The sequence below is a fragment of the Rhineura floridana genome, chromosome 8 (genome assembly GCF_030035675.1).
Source record: "Rhineura floridana isolate rRhiFlo1 chromosome 8, rRhiFlo1.hap2, whole genome shotgun sequence".
NCBI lineage: Eukaryota > Metazoa > Chordata > Lepidosauria > Squamata > Rhineuridae > Rhineura > Rhineura floridana.
Window position 1 is genome coordinate 135132132 of NC_084487.1, and position 20771 is coordinate 135152902.

At 43.2% G+C, this 20771-nt stretch overlaps 1 protein-coding gene across 4 annotated transcripts in view; it reads right to left on the reverse strand.

Annotated features, from left to right (window-relative positions):
• ANO2 (anoctamin 2) overlaps positions 1-20771 on the reverse strand; it is a 261951-nt gene that overhangs the window by 200973 nt on the left and 40207 nt on the right. For all 4 annotated transcript variants that reach the window (XR_009757630.1, XM_061582608.1, XM_061582609.1 and 1 more), the window contains exons 3-4: positions 11489-11587; positions 5593-5744 (exon numbers count right to left, since the gene is read on the reverse strand). Coding sequence is in view for 3 of the 4 variants with exons in the window: in XM_061582608.1 (XP_061438592.1) it covers positions 5593-5744; positions 11489-11587 (251 nt within the window). In the remaining variant the exon portion in view is untranslated. The remainder of the gene's footprint in view (positions 1-5592; positions 5745-11488; positions 11588-20771) is intronic.

Sequence of the window (20771 nt, forward strand, 5' to 3'; positions counted from 1 at the left end):
CTGCTGTGTGGGATTGAAACCCAGGTATGCTAAGAAGAGCCATGGACTCCCCAGGTATGCTGTCTCCCTGGAGGACAGATTACAGATGTGACAGAAAGGTTGCCAATACTCATAAAACCCACTGACACATATCCCTTCTCATCCATGTGGGAACGCATGCGACTGCTGAGCAGAGCTATGAAGAAATCATGTCAGGCTTTGGTGCTCTGGGAAGGAAACTCAAGGACTTTGGGGCCCAGATACGTTTCTCATCCGTCCTTCTGGTACTTAGAAGAGGAGTAGAAAAGGAAAGAAAAATACCCTGGGTGAATGACTGGCTACGAAGGTGGTGTTGATGTGAGAGATTTGGATTCTGAGACCACAGGCTACACTTCCTAGAAAATGGCCTGCTGGCAAATGATGGGTGCACCTCACAAGGACTGGGAAGAATGTGTTTGGCCACAGCATGGAGAACATCATCAGGTGTTGCGCCCCAGGTGCAAGGGGACTTAGATCAGAGAGAGTAATCAGATGAGGATGATGTTCCTGGGGGCGTTGGAGGAGGGGGGACTCTGCCAACCCGCAGATTTCTTCGGCCAGCACCCCCATCACGGCAGGTCCAGCACCACCTGCGAGTTCCCCATGTGAGTCGTTGGGAAGCGACCCTTTGCGAGCGTCAACCCCACCTGTGCAGAACTCCCCACCTGGCCCTTCAAATGCTTCCCCGCCAACCTGCTTCCCACCTCCGGAGGTCGTGCCATCACCTAGTGAAGCCCTGCCATTGGATGGGCAGTTGGAGGCTCACCCCCCTCACCACGCATGAGAAGAGGGACTTTCAGAAGGTGAAACTCTGGCGGAGCGGTCATTTACACACGAAGACCTTCCCTACTTAGGCAGGTGCCCTCCCGGACTCTTGTGCTGAATCAACTCTCCCCACATGCTGCATAGACTCTTTAGCAGGGCCGGTTCTAAAGGGCAGCCATGTGGGGCACTGGCCCGACAGCCCCTGGAGCTACAGGGGGACCCTCAGCTGCCCCTCTGCTCCCCTTCCGTGATCTGCAGCCCCCCCCCACCCCCCACCTACCTGTCTGCTGTCTTTTACCATTGCCCTTAACAAAGATGGCAGCTGCAGTTTCCCTAAGGTACTGAAGCCCCTGCCGCCATCTTAGTTTATGGCAGAGATGCACGCACGTAGCACACACGTGTGCCATCAACAAAGATGGCAGTGGAAGCGTCATCCCCTTAGGGAAACCTTGGCCGCCATCTTCGTTAAGGGCAATGGTAAAAGACAGCAGACAGGTAGGTGGGGGGCATGGGGGGGCTGCAGATACCACTTACTATGAAAACCCTATTCATAGGGTCGCCATAAGCCGGAATCGACTTGATGGCAGTCTATTAAAGGCACAAATCCAACCAATTCCAACAAGGAAAAAAAAGAGGAAGACAGAAGAAGAAGCCAATGTGGCTTCACAAAAAGCTTAGAATCATAGAATCATAGAGTTAGAAGGGGCCTATAAGGCCATCAAGTCCAACCCTCTGCTCAAGGCAGGAATCCAAAGAAATGATCTGAAACAAAAAAGGACACATACAGGAAGTGGAAGGAATGCCAGACCACAAGGGAAGAGTATGGACAGGTAGCAAGGAATTGCAGGGATGGTGTCAGGAAGGCTAAAGGTGAAAATGAGCTGAGGTTAGCGAGAGATGCAACAAAAAAGCTATCTTCATAGCTATCCATGGTAAAAGATAGAGAAAAGAAATGGTGGTACAGCTCCTCAGTGAAGATAGCAAAATGAAAACAGATGACAAAGAAAAGGTGTATACCCTGTGCCAGCAAATGATTCTAAGCAAGCTATTATAGCCTTAAGTTAATCAATAGATATTCAGTAGGTATTTGTTAGCTAGCCAGAAGGCTTGTATTCCCCCTTTTCAGGCCCCAGCATCCTTGGGCTGAGTAGATCACCTCATAACCACCTGAAAACTTATCTAGGTGCTCTAATGAGGACATGATGACTTGCCCAGTATGATGCTGGGAATGTATCTCGTTAGTTCAAAGGCATCAAAGGAGCCCAATTAGGCATATATTCAAGTATATGTTTATCAGTGGGTATTTCATAGTTGGCTTAAGCTTAGGTTATACTCCAAAGGCAGGTGGATGAGTCAAATGACGGTCAAGAGAAGGATAGTATAGCAACTGCTTGTTAGCAGAGATAGAGAGAAAGATACAGTCGACATATAGTTTGCCAAGGAAGGATGCCAGGGTGTTTCCATTTTTGATAATATAGTTTTCTAGCAATTAGTCTGCTTTTGAAGGTGTTCTGTAAAAACGTCAGAATAGCCAATTATAGGCAATAGGTGCCATTATGTAATCTTTGATACCTTAAAGTCATCATTTATGTATGTATTCATGCCAATATTGTATGTAATCCTGCCAATGTTATATGCCAATTTTCATGCTATAAAAGTTTTTCTTGTGCCCAGTATGGGTGTTCAGTCTGACCCAGCTACTGCAGAGCTGTGGACTGTTCCACTTTTATTGGGAGACTTGGCTGTATGCTTGTAAGTTACTCAATAAATTTTAACTCTTTGTAAGCAAATCTCTTGTCTGCATCTCATCTCTGGTAACCGCAAAACAACCTGAAGTGTTACAAAAGGCATCAATGCTCAATCCCTACTTTGGCTCAGTCTTCTCCCCAAAGACCTTCCTGATATTCTATGACCCTCCTGGCATATGCGAAGTACAAGTTGAAGGGGCAGGATTGCAGCAGAAGATTGAGAGACAAATGATCAAGGAATACCTAATGACTTTGAATGAGTTCAAATAGCCAGGGCCTGATGAACTACATCCAAGAGATCCTAAAGTATTGAAGAAACTGGCTGAAGAATCCTTGGAACCACTCTCTATTGTGTTTGCAAAATCATGGAGGATAGGTGAAGTGCCGGATGAGTATAAGAGGGCAAAAGTTATTCCTATTGACCAAAGGCAAAAGGGAGAAACCTGGGAACTATAGACCAGCCAGCCTGTCATCAATCCCTGGGAAATTCTGGAGTAGATTATAAAGCAGTCAATCAGTAAGCACCTTGCAAACAATGCATTGACAACTGGAAGTCAACATGCATTTTTCAAGAACAAATCCTGCCAGACTAATTTGATCTGTGCGAATGCTGTGGACATAATATATCTTGACTTCAGCAAAGCCTTTGACAAAGTGCAAACTGATAAGCAAAGTAGCTAAGTGTGGGCTGGATGGAACAACTATCAGGTGGTTTTACACTTGGCAACAGAATTGTACTCAAAGAGTGCTTATCAATGGTTCGTTCCCAGGCTAGGGGGATGTAATGAGCAGGGTACCACAGGGTTCGGTCCTAGATCCAGTGCTCTTCAACATCTTTATTAATGACTTGGATGAGGAGATAATGGGAATGCTTATCAGATTTTCAGACGATACAAAATTGCAAGAAATACCTAAACCCCTGGAGGACAGAAACAAAATTCAAAGTGATCTTGATAGGCTGGAGCATTGGGCTGAAAACAACAGAATGAAATTCAACAGGGATAACTGCAAAGTTCTACACTTAGGAAAAAGAAACCAAATGCACAGTTATAAGATGGGGGATACTTGGCTCAGCAGTATGACATGTGAGAAGGATCTTGGAATTGTTATTGATCACAAGCTGAATATGAGCCGACAGTGTGATGTGGCTGCAAAAAAGGCAAATGCTATATTAGGCTGCATTAACAGAAGAATTGTTTCCAAATCGGGTGAATAAATAAATAAATAAAATTTTATTTATGAGTCGCCTATCTGGCCGAATGAAGTATTAGTTTCCCTCTATTTGGCAGTTCTGGACACCCACTTCTTCTCAAGGCTAAATAAGTCCCAGTTTTGGACACCTCAGTTTAAGAAGAATGCAGACAAACTTGAACAGGTTCAGAGGAGGGCAGCAAGGATGATTAGGGGACTGGAAACAAAGCCCCATGAGGAGAGATTGAAAGAATTGGGTGTGTTCAGCACTGAGAAGAGAAGACTGAGGGGAGATATGATAGCACTCTTCAAGTACTTGAAAGGTTGCCACACAGAGGAGGGCCGGGATCTCTTTTTGATAATCCCAGAGTGCAGGACATGGAACAAGAGACTCAAGTTACAGGAACCTAGATTTTGGCTGAAAATCAGGGAAAATTGTAACTGTTAGAGTGGTACAACAATGGAACCAATTCCCTAGGGAGATGGTGGGTTCTCCAACACAGGAGGCATTCAAGAGGCAGCTGGACAGACATCTGTCGGCTGTGCTTTAACTTGGATTCCTGCATTGAGCAGGGGGTTGGACTTTATGGCCTTATAGGGTCCTTCCAATTTTATGATTCTATAATTCTGACCTTCAGTACCTACAGCAGTAAACATTCCTGGTATTTACACGTTTTTTAAAATAAAAATAAAATGTACAAAAATATTACAATCAACAAGAAAACAAATTAAAGTGAAATCACCTTTTTAAAAAGAAATGAAGAAACTTAGGTTTCTCCAAAAGTTCACTGAGGTGCAAACATGTTTCTTAAAACAAAACAAATCATTATTACTTTGGTATGAAGGTAATGTAGAAACTGCCTTTATCATTCATTACAGGAAAAAGTCCATAGAACATTTTTAAGGGTAGAGGGAAAGGACAATGGAAGAGGGCAGGGACAGCATAAGAGATTCATTTGACCAGGAGTGAGGCCAGAGCCTGCAGCTTTATAACAAGGAAGAGCCATAATAAGAGCATCCACTCCACACACAGAAGGTCCCAAGATCAACATCTCGTATCACCGGTTAAAAGATCTCATATAGCAGGTTAAGAAAGTCTACAATGGAGATCTTGAAAGTATAAAATAAGACTGTACTGATCTAGATGGTCCAATTGCAGAGCTTGGTATTAAGCATCTTCATACTGTATAGAGCAGGTTGAACCATATTGCCCCTTGCATTTGGGCAGCTCATTCTATTTTCTGCCTGTGTCAATTTTGCATGTTTTCCTTCATAAGTCCTTACCATCTTGTTTCCACTTCTTTTTTAAAAAACACCCCTGAAATTTTGTATTTAAATATGAATTTAAATATATATATTACCTCAATGTATGTTTTCCTGAACATATTTTCCAAACATTTGTAACACATTTTGCTATTGCTTTTGAGCAAAATTTTAAGTGCAAAATCTGAAGTATAATTACATTCTGATTTGCATATTAATCTTGGAGGTGTGAATCAGGCCAGTTCATAACAGAATTCACAGAAACTGAATTCCACAAGCATTCGTTCTTGTATCACTCAATTTCTGCTCAGCTGATAGCTGCAATACACTTGTACATGTCTGTCCACAGTGATGATACTGAAGTACAAAAAGGAAGAGGCCAGTGGCTTCATCCAGTGGAATGCCTGGGTCCCAATGCTATTATCCTCAATTCGACACCATACATGATAAGCAGGGTCATTCAAAGATGTGGTTCTTCCAACTGTTTCCTGAAATAGTACAGTCCCAGGAGAACTGTACGGAACAGGAACTGATGCACAATCTGAATCAACACAGCATTCTTCAACTGATTATGTAAATTAGATTGTACTCTTTGTTAAGTACTCACAAATAGATTTTTTCTCTGGAAAAAGGATAAGATAAATTCTTCATCCTGTTCGCATTTTGCTGTGGCACTTTGGGCTGCAAAGGTTCAGTAAATTTGCGCCATATTTCACATAATGTCTTCACAATTCCCCCTTCTTCTTTTATTTCATAAGTCTGGAGGAATGAAAAGAGCGTTCATGAACAGGTGACTTCCAAAATATTATTACTTATATATTTATTAAATTTATATCACACTCTTCCTCCCAGAAGGAGCCCAGGGCGGCAAACAAAAACATTCAAAGCACATCTTAAGAACAAGAGACTTTAAAACATCTTAAAAACAAAACTTCTGTAAAAACACATGAAAACAGTAGGGGCTCTACCCCTGCTTGCTTCGCTCGCCAACCCTGCCTCTGTCGCCAGTGCTTCTCCCTCCTATCTCCATGGGTTGAGAACGATCCCCCTCCCTCCATCCCCACAGGTTTACAGTGCCCCCTTCCTCCCCATGGGTCACCAGCATTTCCCCTCCTTCCCTCCTTCCCTCCCCCCACATGGGTTGCTGGCACTCCCACCTCCCTCCCTCTCCATGGGTCACCAGTGCTCCCCCTCCCTTCTACATGGGTCGCCAGTGCTCCCCTCCCTCCCTCTCTCCCTGCACAAACCTCATCAGCACTCTCCCTCCCTCCCACCTCCACTCCACAACCAGTGCTCCCCTTCCTGGCCCCCTGGTCACCAGCATCCCTCATGGGTCTCCCCCCACCCACTGAGGCCCACAGCTTTGGCCGCCGCCCTCTCACTTCTGCCCCCTCCCTCACCCACCGTCAGACACTTCTTGTTTGCCATCAGGCACCTCACACTTGCTGCCGCACTTCTCTTGATGCCAAGACCTTACACTTGCTGCCATTGCCACAACCGCCCTACAGCGCCTCTCACCTCGCCTCACAGCATCACACTACCAGTGAACACTTCTGTGCAGGCACACAACTTCACAGAAGTATTCACGGGTAGCAAGACACTTGAAAAATGGAAACGGAAATGGACTGCCTTCAAGTTGATCCCGACTTATGGCGCTCCTATGAACAGGGTTTTCACGGTAAGTGGTATTCAGAGGTGGTTTACCATTGCCTTCCTCTGAGACTGAGAGGCAGTGACTGGCCCAAGGTCACCCAGTGAGCTTTGTGGCTGTGTGGGGATTCGAACCCTGATCTCCCAGGTCATAGTCCAACACCTTAACCACTACACCACCCTGGCTCTCAGCGTGACACTTAGAAAAATACTATACAGGAAGAAAACATCTTTTAAAACAACTTAAAAAACATCTTAAAAAGCAATTCCAGCACAGACATAGACTCGGATAAAGTCTCTACTTAGAAGGCTTGTTGAAAGAGGAAGGTCTTCAGTAGGTGCCAAAAAGATAACAGAGATGGTGCCTGTCTAATATTTAAGGGGAGGGAATTCCAAAGTGTCAGTGCTACAACACTACAGGTCCATTTCCTATGTTGTGTGGAACAGACCTCCTGATGAGATAGTATCTGCAGGAGGCCCTCACCTGCAGAGCATAGTGATTCACTGGGTACAGTCAATAAGGGGTAAGACAATATTTCATTTCTATTAGTTTGGAAGTATGTATTCTTTTTATAATAACTGAAAGGCATCTTTGCACCAGCAGTGTTCCCAGGTCATATCTCCAAGAAAAGCTGGTGATGCATCGATTCTGAAGTAGAATTACTGATTGTTGTCCCACTTGGTTCCAGTAAAACAAGCTCATCTTTAAAGAGGAAGATCACCTCCTGCAATGGTTATCTGAAATGCCTGAATAGACTCTGTGGGAACATTTGATCTGCTAGCTATGAATATGTCTCTGCTTATGGATCCACTGATCAAGAGTGCTTCCCAGCTGGCTCTTCATCAGTCAGCTGATCTGCTGCAGCTCTTTGTTCTAGGCAGACTACTTAAATGGGAACAGATCCATTTTAATAGGCAGGCTGAAGCCCTTCTGCAACCCAAGAAGGAATCCAGCAATAGTTCATCATCAGGATAGCTTATATTATATCCCCCCACCCCCAATCTCAGCAATATCTCTAGCTGAGGTGGCACGAAATCAAAAGAAAGAAGAAGCTTGAGGTATTTCTTCGGAATCTCAGAGCAGTCATCAGGGATAAGTTGTGTAAGATATAAAACATAGCAGGACTATTGAAGATGGAAGATGGAATTAATAGGGATAATGGAATAATGGCTATTGAAATTATTGGACCTAACAGATTCTGATGAGATGGATTAATCGAAATGTTTATTTGGACTATGGTTATGACAATAAGATTATTATAATTATTAACGAGATGGATTAATTGACATGTTTATTTGGAGAAAAATTGATAGATATATTTCTTAAAGAATTGAAACCTCTCTTTGACTTTTTGTGGAAAGAATAAAGTAATGTTTATGAGATTTGATGATTAATTAAGATAACTACTGGAGGAAAGTGATTTTATAATATGATTTAAGAGACAGGATTGTTATATATTGTAGACCTATAACTGATTTGATATGTGACAAATGGGAAGTCAACATTTTATTTTTTTTGTTTAATCATTTTTGTTTTGTTTTGTTTTTTGTCTTTGAATGTTCTATGATTTTGTTTTCTATGTTTTATGAAAATTTGAATAAAAATTATTGTAAAAAAAAAAAAAAGATATAAAACATAGCGATTGACCAAAAGAGCAAGGTATGAACTGTTGATGAATGGTAATAGGCAGATATATTTACAATCAATTTCTTCAAGGCAAAAGAAGTTTTGTGAAACTTGTCTAATCAACAAACGGGTTTGTGATGCAATACCTGCTGGAACGCCTCTCCCGATATGAACCTGCCCATACACTGCGTTCTACATCGAAGGCCCTCCTCCGAGTTCCGACTTATAGAGAAGCTCGGAGGGTGGTAACAAGAACTAGGGCCTTCTCAGTGGTGGCCCCCGAACTGTGGAATAGTCTCCCCAATGAGGTGCACTTGGCGCCGACATTGTCATCTTTTCGGCGCCAAGTTAAAACCTTCCTCTTTTCTAAGGCATTTTAATCTAATTTTAATTTAGTTTTAAAATTTGCTGTAACTGATTTTAGATTTTTCATTCTGTTATATATGTTCTTGTTGTATTACATTATGGGTTCTTATTGTATATATCTGTATTTGTTGTTGTACAACGCCCAGAGAGCTATGCTAGTGGGGCAGTATAAAAATTTAACAAATAAATAAATAATAATAAATAACAAGGTCTATCAGTGGCCTGGACATGTAAATGCAATCTCTGTGTGCATAGGCCAGCCTTTCCCAACTAGTGGGCCACCAGATGTTGTTGGGCCACAACTCCCATCAGCCTCAGCCAGCATTGCCAATGGTCAGGAAAGATGGGAATTGTGGTCCAACAACATCTGGTGGCCCACTAGTTGGGAAAGGCTGGCATAGGCAGTATATCTCTGAATGATAAATGTCTGGGGAAAATAACAAGGAACAACCATCTCTTTCATGTTCTGCTTCTCAGCTTTCACAAGCATCAAGTGACCACTGTTGAAAATAGAGTTGTATTCAATGCTAGTTCTACCCAGAGTAAACCCATTGAAGTTAATAGACATGACTTAGGATCATTAATTTAAATGAATCTACTCTGAATTGAATACAACCTGGAAAGCTGATCTTGATGGTCTTTGGTATGATCTAGCCAGACAATCCTTTCTGATTTTTAAGGGGCATCACAGCACATTAGTACCTGTTTTATAAGGCAGTAACATTCACACTACAGTCCAGATTATCCCAGATTGGATCTGGGCCACTCTGAAGCACAAGATCGGGCTGTGGATCGGGAGCCCATGCACAGCATGATGTACAATATTTGTATTAAGACCGTAAGTATCATAAAATATATTTCTTATTTAAAATTATACTGTGGATAGGTGGTATCCGTGCCTCTTGATGGATAACTGCGACAATACATTTCTTTACCCTTAATAAATACTTTCAGTAACGCACTTTTGAAGCCCACCGCATGGTCCAGAGCCCCTTGCACACCCAGAAAACTGCTCCTAAATATGACATGAGTCTCTGATGTGCCACTGAATACAGTACAAGGGATTACAGTAGGAAAAGGAAATATTACCAGATACATTCAAGTTTCATGTTCACCTCTACATATGAACCTGAATCTGACTCACATGTTCATTGTGCTACTGCTGTGAGGATTTTTACTGGAGACAGGAGTTATTGCAATGGATACAATTACTTTAGAAACATTAGTAGTACCTTGCTTATTTGGGGGAACTAGCCAAATTTGTGGCAACCAATAAATGCCAATATTATTTTGCCTGCTTAGAGGAATTAGCAAAGACCTCACAATTTACTATGATTAAATATTTATTCACAAGTCTAACAGCAAGTAAAATCTCTTTGCAGCTTGAAATGCCAGTACAGAAATATAAGAGAACCAGCCATCCAGCACTTACCCAAGCCCTTGGCCCTGGACACTATAGATGGGCGAGCTCTGGTTTTCAGGAGCATCAATCAGGCCACTGCTGCCTTGACATTAGAATTGCTTGGACAAACAGAACAGATGGCCTTCTTGGCCAAACTGCTGCAGTTCCCATTAGTCGTGGAATGAAGTAGCTGACCCAGCATGACCTGTGTATCTCCTGGGAGCAACAATCGATAGGGGTTCCCTCCAATCACTGCTGGCAGCCCTGCCAGCTCCCGGCCACCCCAGATCATTACAGCAGGGAATGCGACACCTTACCTCAAGGATGCCCTGAGTGCAAGCCCACTGCCAGTGAAATACACTGATTACCAAGATGTTTTTGATCAGAAGGATGTGGACCACCTCCCCCCCGCCCCACTCCCTACGACTGCACCATCCAACTCATGCCTAGGAAACAGATCCCCACCAGCCAAATTTGCTCCCTTTCTGAGCAGGACCTGGAGGAACTGGCAGTTGTGCTTTGGGGTTCCACAATGTACCATCTTGTCTGCAGTGCTGTTTAACAACTATATGAAGCTCTTGAGAGCTGTCATTAGGGGATTTGGGGTCCAGAAGTTGCAGCTGGTGCAAAATGCAGCAGCATTACTGATCACTGGGGCAGGATATCACCAACATGTTACCCCATTGCTGAAAGACTTGCCCTGGCTGCCAATTAGCTACCAAGCTAAGTTCAAGGTTCTGGTTTTGGTGTACAACGCTGTATACAGCTTGAGATGAGGATATCTGAAAGATTATCTTACCCCTTATATACCCAGTCGATCACTGTACTCTGCAGGTGAGGGCCTCCTGCAGATACCATCTCATCAGGAGGTCTGTTCCACACAACATAGGAACTGGCCCTTTGCGTTGAGGCACCTACCCTTTGGAAATCCCTCCCCTTAAATACTAGGCAAATGCCGTCTCTTTTTGGTGCCTATGGATGACCTTCCTCTTTCAACAAGCCTTTTAAGTAGATACCTTATCCCAGTCTGCATCTGTATTGTAATTATTTTTAAGATGTTTGTAAAGATTTGTTAGTGTTTTTTCACTTGTTTGTCACCCTGGGATCCCTTTGGGAGGAATGGCAGGATATCTGTAAATGTAATACTAAATATAAATAAATAAATGTGCCTTGCAACACTTGCCTTCTAGCTGCTGAAATAAACATGGCCTCAAGTCAGAGCAATGGGTGACAGAAGTTATTTGAGAGTCAAACTATCATTATGGTAGAACATCTATTGCGTCATACCAATTTTTGTATAAAATGAGAGAGTGGCGAGAGTGAAGGAAAGCACAGCATGGAGGAGAGTCTGCTTCTAACCTACAAGACTTTGATATTAGATGTAATCAGCTTTCACTGCCATTTCCTTTGTAATATTCTGCCAGTTTCAAGATAATAAAAACAGATCTTACTGCTTACCTTTTTAGTGGGCATCTTTATTTTAAGAAACTCTGCTTCTCTGCTAAGTACATTCCATGGTGCATGTATCCGGACAAAACTCAATCCTTGGTTTTTATTCTGAAAGATGAAGAGAGGGTATATTCTTTTGAAACTTTACAAAGTTTTTTTAACTAAACTAAACTAATTAAATTACAGGAAATAAAGGAGCTGCATATGAAATAAGGGTCACTTTGAATTTTGTTTCTGTCCTCCAGGGTATTAGCTATCCCTTCCTGTGAAAATTTTGGTAGATCAAGGCCTGCACTTAACACCTTGTGAACATCTTCCATGTTTTACTGAAGGTGGCAAAGTGTCAAAAGGCTTCATACTGAGCAACAGATCAGCATCAACTTCAAAACATTTATTCAAGAACTCAACAAGAGAGTCAACCATTCATTACAGACAGCACCAACACCTTCCCTGTCAACTACATACTGGTGGTGTTCCTTTTGTCATTTTGTGAGCTTCCTCAGCAGCCGAATTCTTTTCAGCATCAGAGTTCCTTCTGGCTGTGCAATGGCTTCATCTTTGAAAGCACTGGCTGACCCACCAATCAAATGCAGTTCTTTCAATGCGGAGAGCTTTGATTTTACAGATGTAGTCAGTTTCTCTATGTCAAGGATGGTGATCTCATTTACTTGTAGCTGCTTCTGGTAGCTACTAAAGACCATTACATCAGCTCAAAGAGACATACGTAAAATCTCATCAAGGAGGAATGCAAGAAACACACAAGCTGCCTTCTCCTCAGACCTCTAAGAAGAGGATGAGAGAATTCCAGGACATTAGTACTGAGTTCACTAGTGAGAACTCCATAGCCTTGGGAGTGCAATGAGATGGCAGTTGCTGGCTTCTGCAATGTCCCAGAGTTCTCTGGATCTGAGGCCTGATGTGTGGAAATATGTGCTCAACCCTATAAGCTGCTGAAACATGTGCCTAACCTCACTTACTGAGTTATTTGTGACCTCCATAAAAGATTAGACCTGTGGACTCCACACCAGATCTTCATCAGAGAGACAGAACATCACCCCTCATTTTGAATTGGAAGAGAGCCCATGAACAAAACGTTTTGCTCATATTGGTGGATGTTCCATTTGTGACCAAGGAGGATACATGCATGACGATAAGCCACGTAAGCCTAGTTACTGCAGATCCAACTGTCTTGCTGTAGGTACCTTTGACTGCATCCAGAACTCCTTTTGCACCATGGCTGCTGGGTTTTCTGGCACCTAGGAAGTACAGCTCCTCATCACCACTTTTTGTAATGACTTTGGCCATTACATTAACATTGTCCCTTCTGGTTCGGTCCATAGTGTCAGTATATCTCAGGGACAGTGCCAATGTGTCAGGGGTCATTTTTTTTGCTATCTCTGTCATTTAACAATGTGAATACTTTTGTCACTTATGTAAATGATTCTCTATAATAGTGAACTCAGGTAGTTGAGTGCCAATAAGATTTGAGCCCCAAACCTGCAAATGAGAACTGGGCATGCTCAGTGGCCTTCAAGAGCCACAGAATGTTGATAGTGAGTTGGAAAAGGAAGACAGAAAGCCAAGAATAAAGTCTCCTGCATGAATCCCTTGTAGCTTATACTATCCTGAAGTTCAGTATGGTTGGCTGGCACTCCTGTAGAGAGGAGCACTCCTGTAAGTGGGAGAGGATACACTGCAATATTTTGTTGCAGGCCCCACTTGTAAAGTTAAAATATCAAGTATTTTAAGGTCGTTAATAGAACATTGGAAATAATATTACCATTATCTGCCAAGCAAAGCTATAAAGAAATCACATCAGATATTGAAGCTCTGGGAAGGAAACCCAAGGTCTTTGGAACCTAGATAGTTATCTCATCCATTCCCACAGTATTTAGAAGAGGAGAAGAAAGGGAACAATAAATACTGAGAGAACGGCTCTAATGGGGCCCAATAATAGTCTTCATAAAAATGTAGGAAGGAAGCCAAGCTGTAAATGGTTGCGGGCCAGCTCCAGACACTCTTGGATGAGACCGATTATCTGGATCCATTTCGGTCGGGTTTCAGGCCTGGGTTTGGCAGGGAAACAGCCTTGGTCGCCCTGTATGATGACCTTTGTCGGGAGAGAGACAGGGGGAGTGTGACTCTGTTGATTCTCCTTGATCTCTCAGTGGTTTTTGATACCATCGACCATGGTATCCTTCTGGGAAGACTGACTGAGTTGGGAGTGGGTGGGACTGCATGGCGGTGGTTCCGCTCCTACTTGGCAGGTCGCCTCCAGAAGGTGGTGCTTGGGGAACATTACTCGGCACCCTGGACTCTCCAGTATGGGGTTCCACAGGGGTCAGTTCTGTCCCCCATGCTGTTCAACATCCACATGAAACCGTTGGGTGCGGTCATCCAGAGCTTTGGAGTGCGTTGTCATCAGTATGCTGATGACACGCAGCTCTATTTCTCCTTTTCATCTCCTTCAGGTGAGGCTGTCAATGTGCTGAACCGGTGCCTGGCTGCGACAATGGACTGGATGAGGGCTAATAAACTGAGGCTCAATCCAGACAAGACTGAGATGCTGCTAGTGGGTGGTTCTTCTGACCAGATGGTGGATGTCCAACCTGTCCTGGATGGGGTTGCACTCCCCCTGAAGGAGCAGGTTCGTAGCTTGGGGGTTCTCCTAGAACCATCTCTATCACTTGAGGCTCAGGTAGCCTCGGTGACACAGAGTGCCTTCTACTAACTTCGGTTGGTGGCCCAACTACGTCCCTATCTGGACAGGGATAACCTGGCTTCAGTTGTCCATGCTCTGGTAACCTCCAAATTAGATTACTGCAATGCACTCTACGTGGGGCTGCCTTTGAAGACGGTTCGGAAACTGCAGCTTGCGCAAAATGCAGCAGCCAGATTGGTAACAGGGACCAGACGGTCCAAACATATAAAACCAATTCTGGCCTGCTTGCATTGGCTGCCTGTATGTTTCCGAGCTCGATTCAAGGTGCTAGTTTTGACCTATAAAGCCTTACACGGCTTGGGACCACAATACCTGATGGAACACCTCTCCCGATACAAACCCACCCATACACTACGCTCAACATCTATGGCCCTCCTCTGAGTGCCTACTCTGAGGGAAGCTCAGAGGGTGGCAACAAGGAAGAGGGCCTTCTCAGTGGTGGCCCCCAAATTATGGAATGATCTCCCTGACGAAGTGTGCCTGGCACCATCACTGTTATCTTTTCAGTGCCAGGTCAAGACTTTCCTCTTCTCCCAGGCATTTTAGCATGTGTTTTTTAAATTGTTTTAAATTGTTTTTAAAAGATGTGTTTTAAATGTGTATATTTGTTTTTAATGTTTTTAGTTATTGTAAACCGCCCAGAGAGCTTCGGCTATGGGGCGGTATACAAATACAATAAATAAATAAATTACATCATCTTCAATGTTTGTATACTAATGCCCAGAGTATGGGAACCAAACAGGACAAACTTGAACTCTTAATACAGGAGAATAAATACAACTTGATAACTGACACTTGATGGAATGACTCCCATGACTGGAGTCTTGAAGAATATAACTTCTTCAAAAAGAACAGAAGGAACAGAAAGGGAGGTGGAGTTGTGCTGTTAGCGTGGAATATATTAGTGCCTCAGAAACAATTTTACTGGATCTAAATCTTTCCCTTTAAGACTCTATTCTTATGAAATGTGCTTCTCCCAAGACTTTCTCAGTGTTGTGCAAATTCCTCATGTAAATTCTGTGTAAATGCACTGGCAATTAGGAGTCATTGAAGTAGTCTTCCTCTCACTGGAACAAAGGCAGGTGCGCATTTCAAAGACATATCTAACCCTGGGAAATAACAATACATGCTCTTTCCACTGTACTGATCACAGAAGGGGTGATAACATTAGGGTAAAATCTAAAAATAACAGGAAGACAGAAAGGATGAGACTTCGCCTCCTGTTTCTTTTCAATACGTATGTTCCCTATATTACGTCTGTTTACATCCTCCTTTGATGACTCTGTCTTTTGCAATGTTTACTGCTTGCCATGCCATGTTGATCTATAAATTGTTGCTGTTTCCTGAATAAAGTTGTCTTTCTGACCAAGTTTGTACTCTCAGTTGGACTGGGAGCTTCTTTGGGGCAGTTAGAACCTTTGATCAAAGTTCTATTGTGTTTGGATCATGTTTTCCTTCCTCACTCGATTCAGGGTCCAATTGCAGCTCGTGTCTTACCTGGGGAAGGTGGCACAGAGAGATAGCCATTGAGATCTCACCCAACAGTGCTATATGTTAAAAATATATATCCCTGCACAGAAATACAGGAGGATGAGCTTGGTAGCACCGAGAGTATTTGGATGAAAATAAATGGGGCAAGGAATTAAAGGAACATGCTGGTTGGTCTACTACTAACGACCGAATCAAGGAGAAGATGAAGATGAAACTTTTGAAAAGCAAATTGCCAACTTTTCGAGGAGGTGTGATATAGTAATAATGGGGGACTTCAATTACCCAAATATCTATTGAGAGACAAATTCTGCCAAACACGGCCCCTCCAAGAAATTCCTAACCTGTGTTGGAGATAATTTTCTCCTACAGAAGTGCAGAAGCAATTAGGGGATCGGCTATCCTCTTCTCCCAGGCATTTTAGCATGTTTTTTAAATTGTTTCTTTTAAAAAGTGTTTTTAAATTTGTATATTTCTATATTTGTTTTTAATGTTTTTAATTGTTGTAAACCACCCAGAGAGCTTCAGCTATGGCACTATACAAATGTAATATAATAATAATAATAATAATAACAACAACAACCAATAGCGATAACTTGGTGGATGAAGTGGCAGTTATGGGAACTCTGGGGGAAAGTGACCATGTTATATTGAGTTCTTGATTTTAAAGGAAGAAAAAGCTGAGAGTAGCCATGCAGGTACCATGGACTTCAGGAAAGCCAATTTTAATAAACTCAAAACCATGATAAGTAAAGTGCTATGGCCGGCGACCCTAATGTTGTAGCACTTTGGAATTCCCTCCCCTTAAACACATTAAACCAGAACTATCACTAGAAGCTAAAATGATGAAACTGAGGTTATCATACTTTGGACGTATAACGAGAAGACAGGATTCACTAGAAAAGATAATAATGCTGGGAAAAACAGAAAGCAGTAGAAAAAGAGGAAGGCCAAACAAGAAATGGATCAATTCCATAAAGGAAGCCACAGACTTGAAGTTACAAGATCTGAACAGGGTGGTTCACAACAGATGCTTTTGGAGGTCGCTGATTCTTAGGGTCGCCATAAGTCGTAATTGACTTGAAGGCACAGAACAACAAAACAGGCACCATCTCTGATATCATTTCATCACCTACTGAATACCTTCCTCTTTCAACATGCCTTTTAAGTAGAGACCTTATCCCAATCTGTGTTGTACTGGAACTGCTTTTTAAGATTTTTTAAAGCTGTTTTTTAAAAGATATTTTTAAGACATTTTGTTTTAATATGTTTTTAAGGTGTTTTGTTTTAATATGTTTTCAACTCTTCTGTTTAAATTCTTGTTTAATTTTTTTGTTTTCATTTTGTTTTTAAACTCTTTGTTTTTAAGATGTTTTTAAGAAGCTAAACTGGAGGGAGGTAATGAACAGAGCGCCGCAGGGCTCTGTCCTGGGCCCAATGCTCTTTAACATTTTTATTAATGAGTTGGATGAGGAGGTACAGGGAATGCTTATCAAATCTGCAGATGATACAAAATTAGGAGGGATAGCTAAAACCCTGGAGGACAGAAACAAAATTTAAAATGATCTTGATAGGCTAGAACTTAGGCTGAACACAACAGAATGAAATTTAACAGGGTAAGTGAAAAGTTCTATACCTAAGAAAAAGAAACCAAATGCACAGGTATAAGATTGGGGATACTTGGCTCAGAAATACATGTGAGAAAGATGTTGGAATTATTGTTGGTCACAAGCTGAATATGAGCCAACAGTGTGATGTGGCTGCAAAAAAGGCAAATGCTATTTTAGGCTGCATTAACAGAGTATAGTTTTCAAAACACATGAAATACTAGTTCCCTTCTATTTGGTAGTTCTGGACACCCACTTCTTCTCAAGGCTAAACATGTCCCAGTTTTGGACACCTCAGTTTAAGAAGAATGCAGACAAACTGAAACAGGTTCAGAGGAGAGCAGCAAGGATGATCAGGGGACTGGAAACAATGCCCCATGAGGAGAGACTGAAAGAACTGGGCATGTTTAGCCTGGAGAAGAGGAGAATGAAGGGAGATATGATAGCACTCTTCAAGTATTTGAAAGGTTGTGACACAGAGGAGGACCAGGATCTCTTCTTGATCATCCCAGAGTGCAGGACACAGAATAATGGGCTCAAATTACAGAAAGCCAGTTACAGAAGGCCAGAAAAAGTCCTAACTGTTAGAGTGGTACAACAATGGAACCAATTACATAGGGAGGTGGTGGGCTCTCGTACATTGGAGGTACTCAAGAGGCAGCTGGATAGCAAACAGAATTTAAAGTGTTGGACTATGACCTGGGTGACCAGGGTTCAAATCCCCACACAGCCATGAAACTCACTGGGTGACCTTGGGCCAGTCACTGCCTCTTAGCCTCATGAAAACCCTATTCATAGGGTCATCATAAGTCGGAATCGACTTGAAGGCAGTACATGCATGCTGTTCCATTATTGAAAGATACATTATTTAACTTATTTTGTAGAAATGGAAACCTGAAATTCTTTAATTGGTTAGAAAATAACTGACAAAAATTGATTATATTTTTGCAAGGTATTTCAGCACAATAACAAATTTTGCTTCTACCCCATTAAAACTGTGTTCTATAAGGGCTGAACATTCAGAGATGAACTGATACCTTGGGGAAAATGCTTCTCATGTTAAAAATCAGGCTGCGCATATCACTAATCATGTTTCTGTGCAGGCTAACTGCAGGGCTAGAAGTCTGAAATTGTGTTTCTTTTTTAAAGTCCTGCACTTTAAACACAGGGTTTTATCTAAGTCATACTTCAGCAAAATCAGTTGACTTAAATGAGTCATATCCATAGATTTCAATGGGTCTATTCTGTGTAGCTAAGGCATTTAATGTATTGGAATTAAGTTTACAAGTTTGTCACATTCTGTAACAACTGTATATAACAACAGAAAGAAACCAAGGTCACTTGCATTCCAGCTGTTAAAATAATGTTTGCTTGAGTCACTTTCCCTGGGTGCCAGTCCATCATGTGGGTATTTGCCATCTGGTGTCCAAGGACACGAAATGCATTGACGCTTGAACCTTTGAGGAAGTAGCTAGGCATCGCTGGCTTGCAGAGTCCAGTTCATGTCCTGTCCTCGTCCAAGGCAGATGTCTCAGCCCTTGCTCCCACCCTCTTCGACAGTGTGAGTTCAGCCCTTTCTCTAAATTTCTTTTTACTCTGTTTTTCTACCTTCCTTTTCATTGCTACTTAAAAAAAAATCTTTCTCTTTTCAGTTTTTTCTTGTGGTGGATTTGAGGAGTTCTTCCCAATCTCTCCTCCCCCCCCCAGCATTCCCCCTTCCTTTGTTTTTTTGGAACCATCAGAAGTCCCCCTTCCAATCCCTAGAGGACCTCTGAGGTTGCCTCCTCCTAGGCCGGGTGCCTGTGAGGCAGAGCCTCCCACTACAGCCAGGCAGGGTTCTTTGGTTTCTTCCCAATCCTTCCTTGGCCAGCTGTGTCCCTTCCCTGCTTCTGGCTGCCGCTTGACCATCACCACCCCACCCTTACTGGCGGTTACAGTCCCCACAGTTAAAAAAAGGGAGGGCACCGAGGAACAGATTTTACTGCGCATAAGGTCATCCACAACTCAGTAATTGCGCAGCCCCCGTCAGGGGCAATAACCAGCAAATATATATATATATACCCTGCTATTACCAGGGGGGCTCCCCTTCTGGCACAGAGACCTTCCCCCTTATTCTGCTAGAGGACCAGTGGCTGCAGAGCCCTCAGCTGCTCCACATATATACACATTGGTGGTTGTTGTCGGTAGCAGCAGCAGCAGCAGCCTTGTCTCCATTATTATGACTGCCATTACTAGCACTGTTGGTACTAGCACTGCTCTCCTCTACAGGGGATTCTATACTCCTGTCCCGTTCAGAGCGGGATCCACAAGGCTGAGACACAGGTGCAATTAAGTCTTGTTTTATTAAAGTAATGGATACATCAAAAGCAGTGCGCTTCATAAGAATCTCTACGCTAGCTCACTAGAATTCCCTAACTACACTCTAGACATGCTCTGCAACGTGTGAAGAAAGGTGACTCAGCAGCTTAAACCGGAAAGCTGCAGTCTTAAGTAGGGAAAGTCTTTGATCGTAATCTCTGACTCCTGCACAAGTCCGACCTCTGTCCTGTCCGTTTCTCGTGGCATCACGAGCGAGGTGACGGGGGCGTGCCTCCAGTGGCTCATCTGAAAGAACCAGCTCCTTAGCAACAGGCTGTAGGTCGGGGGGCGGAGACACACTTGGAGGCTCCCTCAAGCCGCTCAGTGAAGGGGGAGTTAACGCATGCTCAGAGGCAACCTCCGACGGCTCCTCTGATCTGTCTGGGGGTGGCGCGCTCTCTTCTTCGGATATCACGCCATCCGTGGGAATTGACCTGAACTCATGTCTTCCCTCTCCCAAGCCCTCGTGGGTGAGCAGAGGCTCAACAACTCCCCACCATCTTGCCTTCCTGCCTTTCTCTTCCCTCCCCCCTCCAAATTGGACAGGCTACAGATAAGGCAGAGCTCCCATAGAGGACAGTTGCCTGGCTACAACCAGATTTAAACGCTCTCCACCCTCACCAAGTGTGGCAGTGGGCAGAGCAGACTGCCACAGCCAATAACTATGGCAACAAAGCAGGATGCCCCCAATCAGCCTTGCTCATCTGTTGGGCAAGCTGTGCATAATAATATGGCCCAGAGCACCCCCTCAGTCAAGCATGGCAACTCTCAGACCTTACCAACCAATAAGATGCAGGCAGAACCCCCCAAGGCCAAGAGATCTAGGAAGATAGAAAAGAAGGGTCCATCTGACTAGGCAGCACATAGGGCCAGGTACATGGGTCATGAGGACCAGGTTCAACACCCCCCGAGAGGGAGAGGCCTTCTGAGGAGCCAGGTACAACAGCACAGAAAGCAGTCAATCCAGCTACCTTAAAGGATTCAGATGGTGAGTCCAGTGGAGTATCCCATCAAACAGAGCATTCTACACAATCATTGAGCCAGTCAATTTCAAGCCAAGGAAGCCTATTGGAATTCTTGGATCAGCTGCTAGAGAGACTCAAGGAGGCTCTGTTTG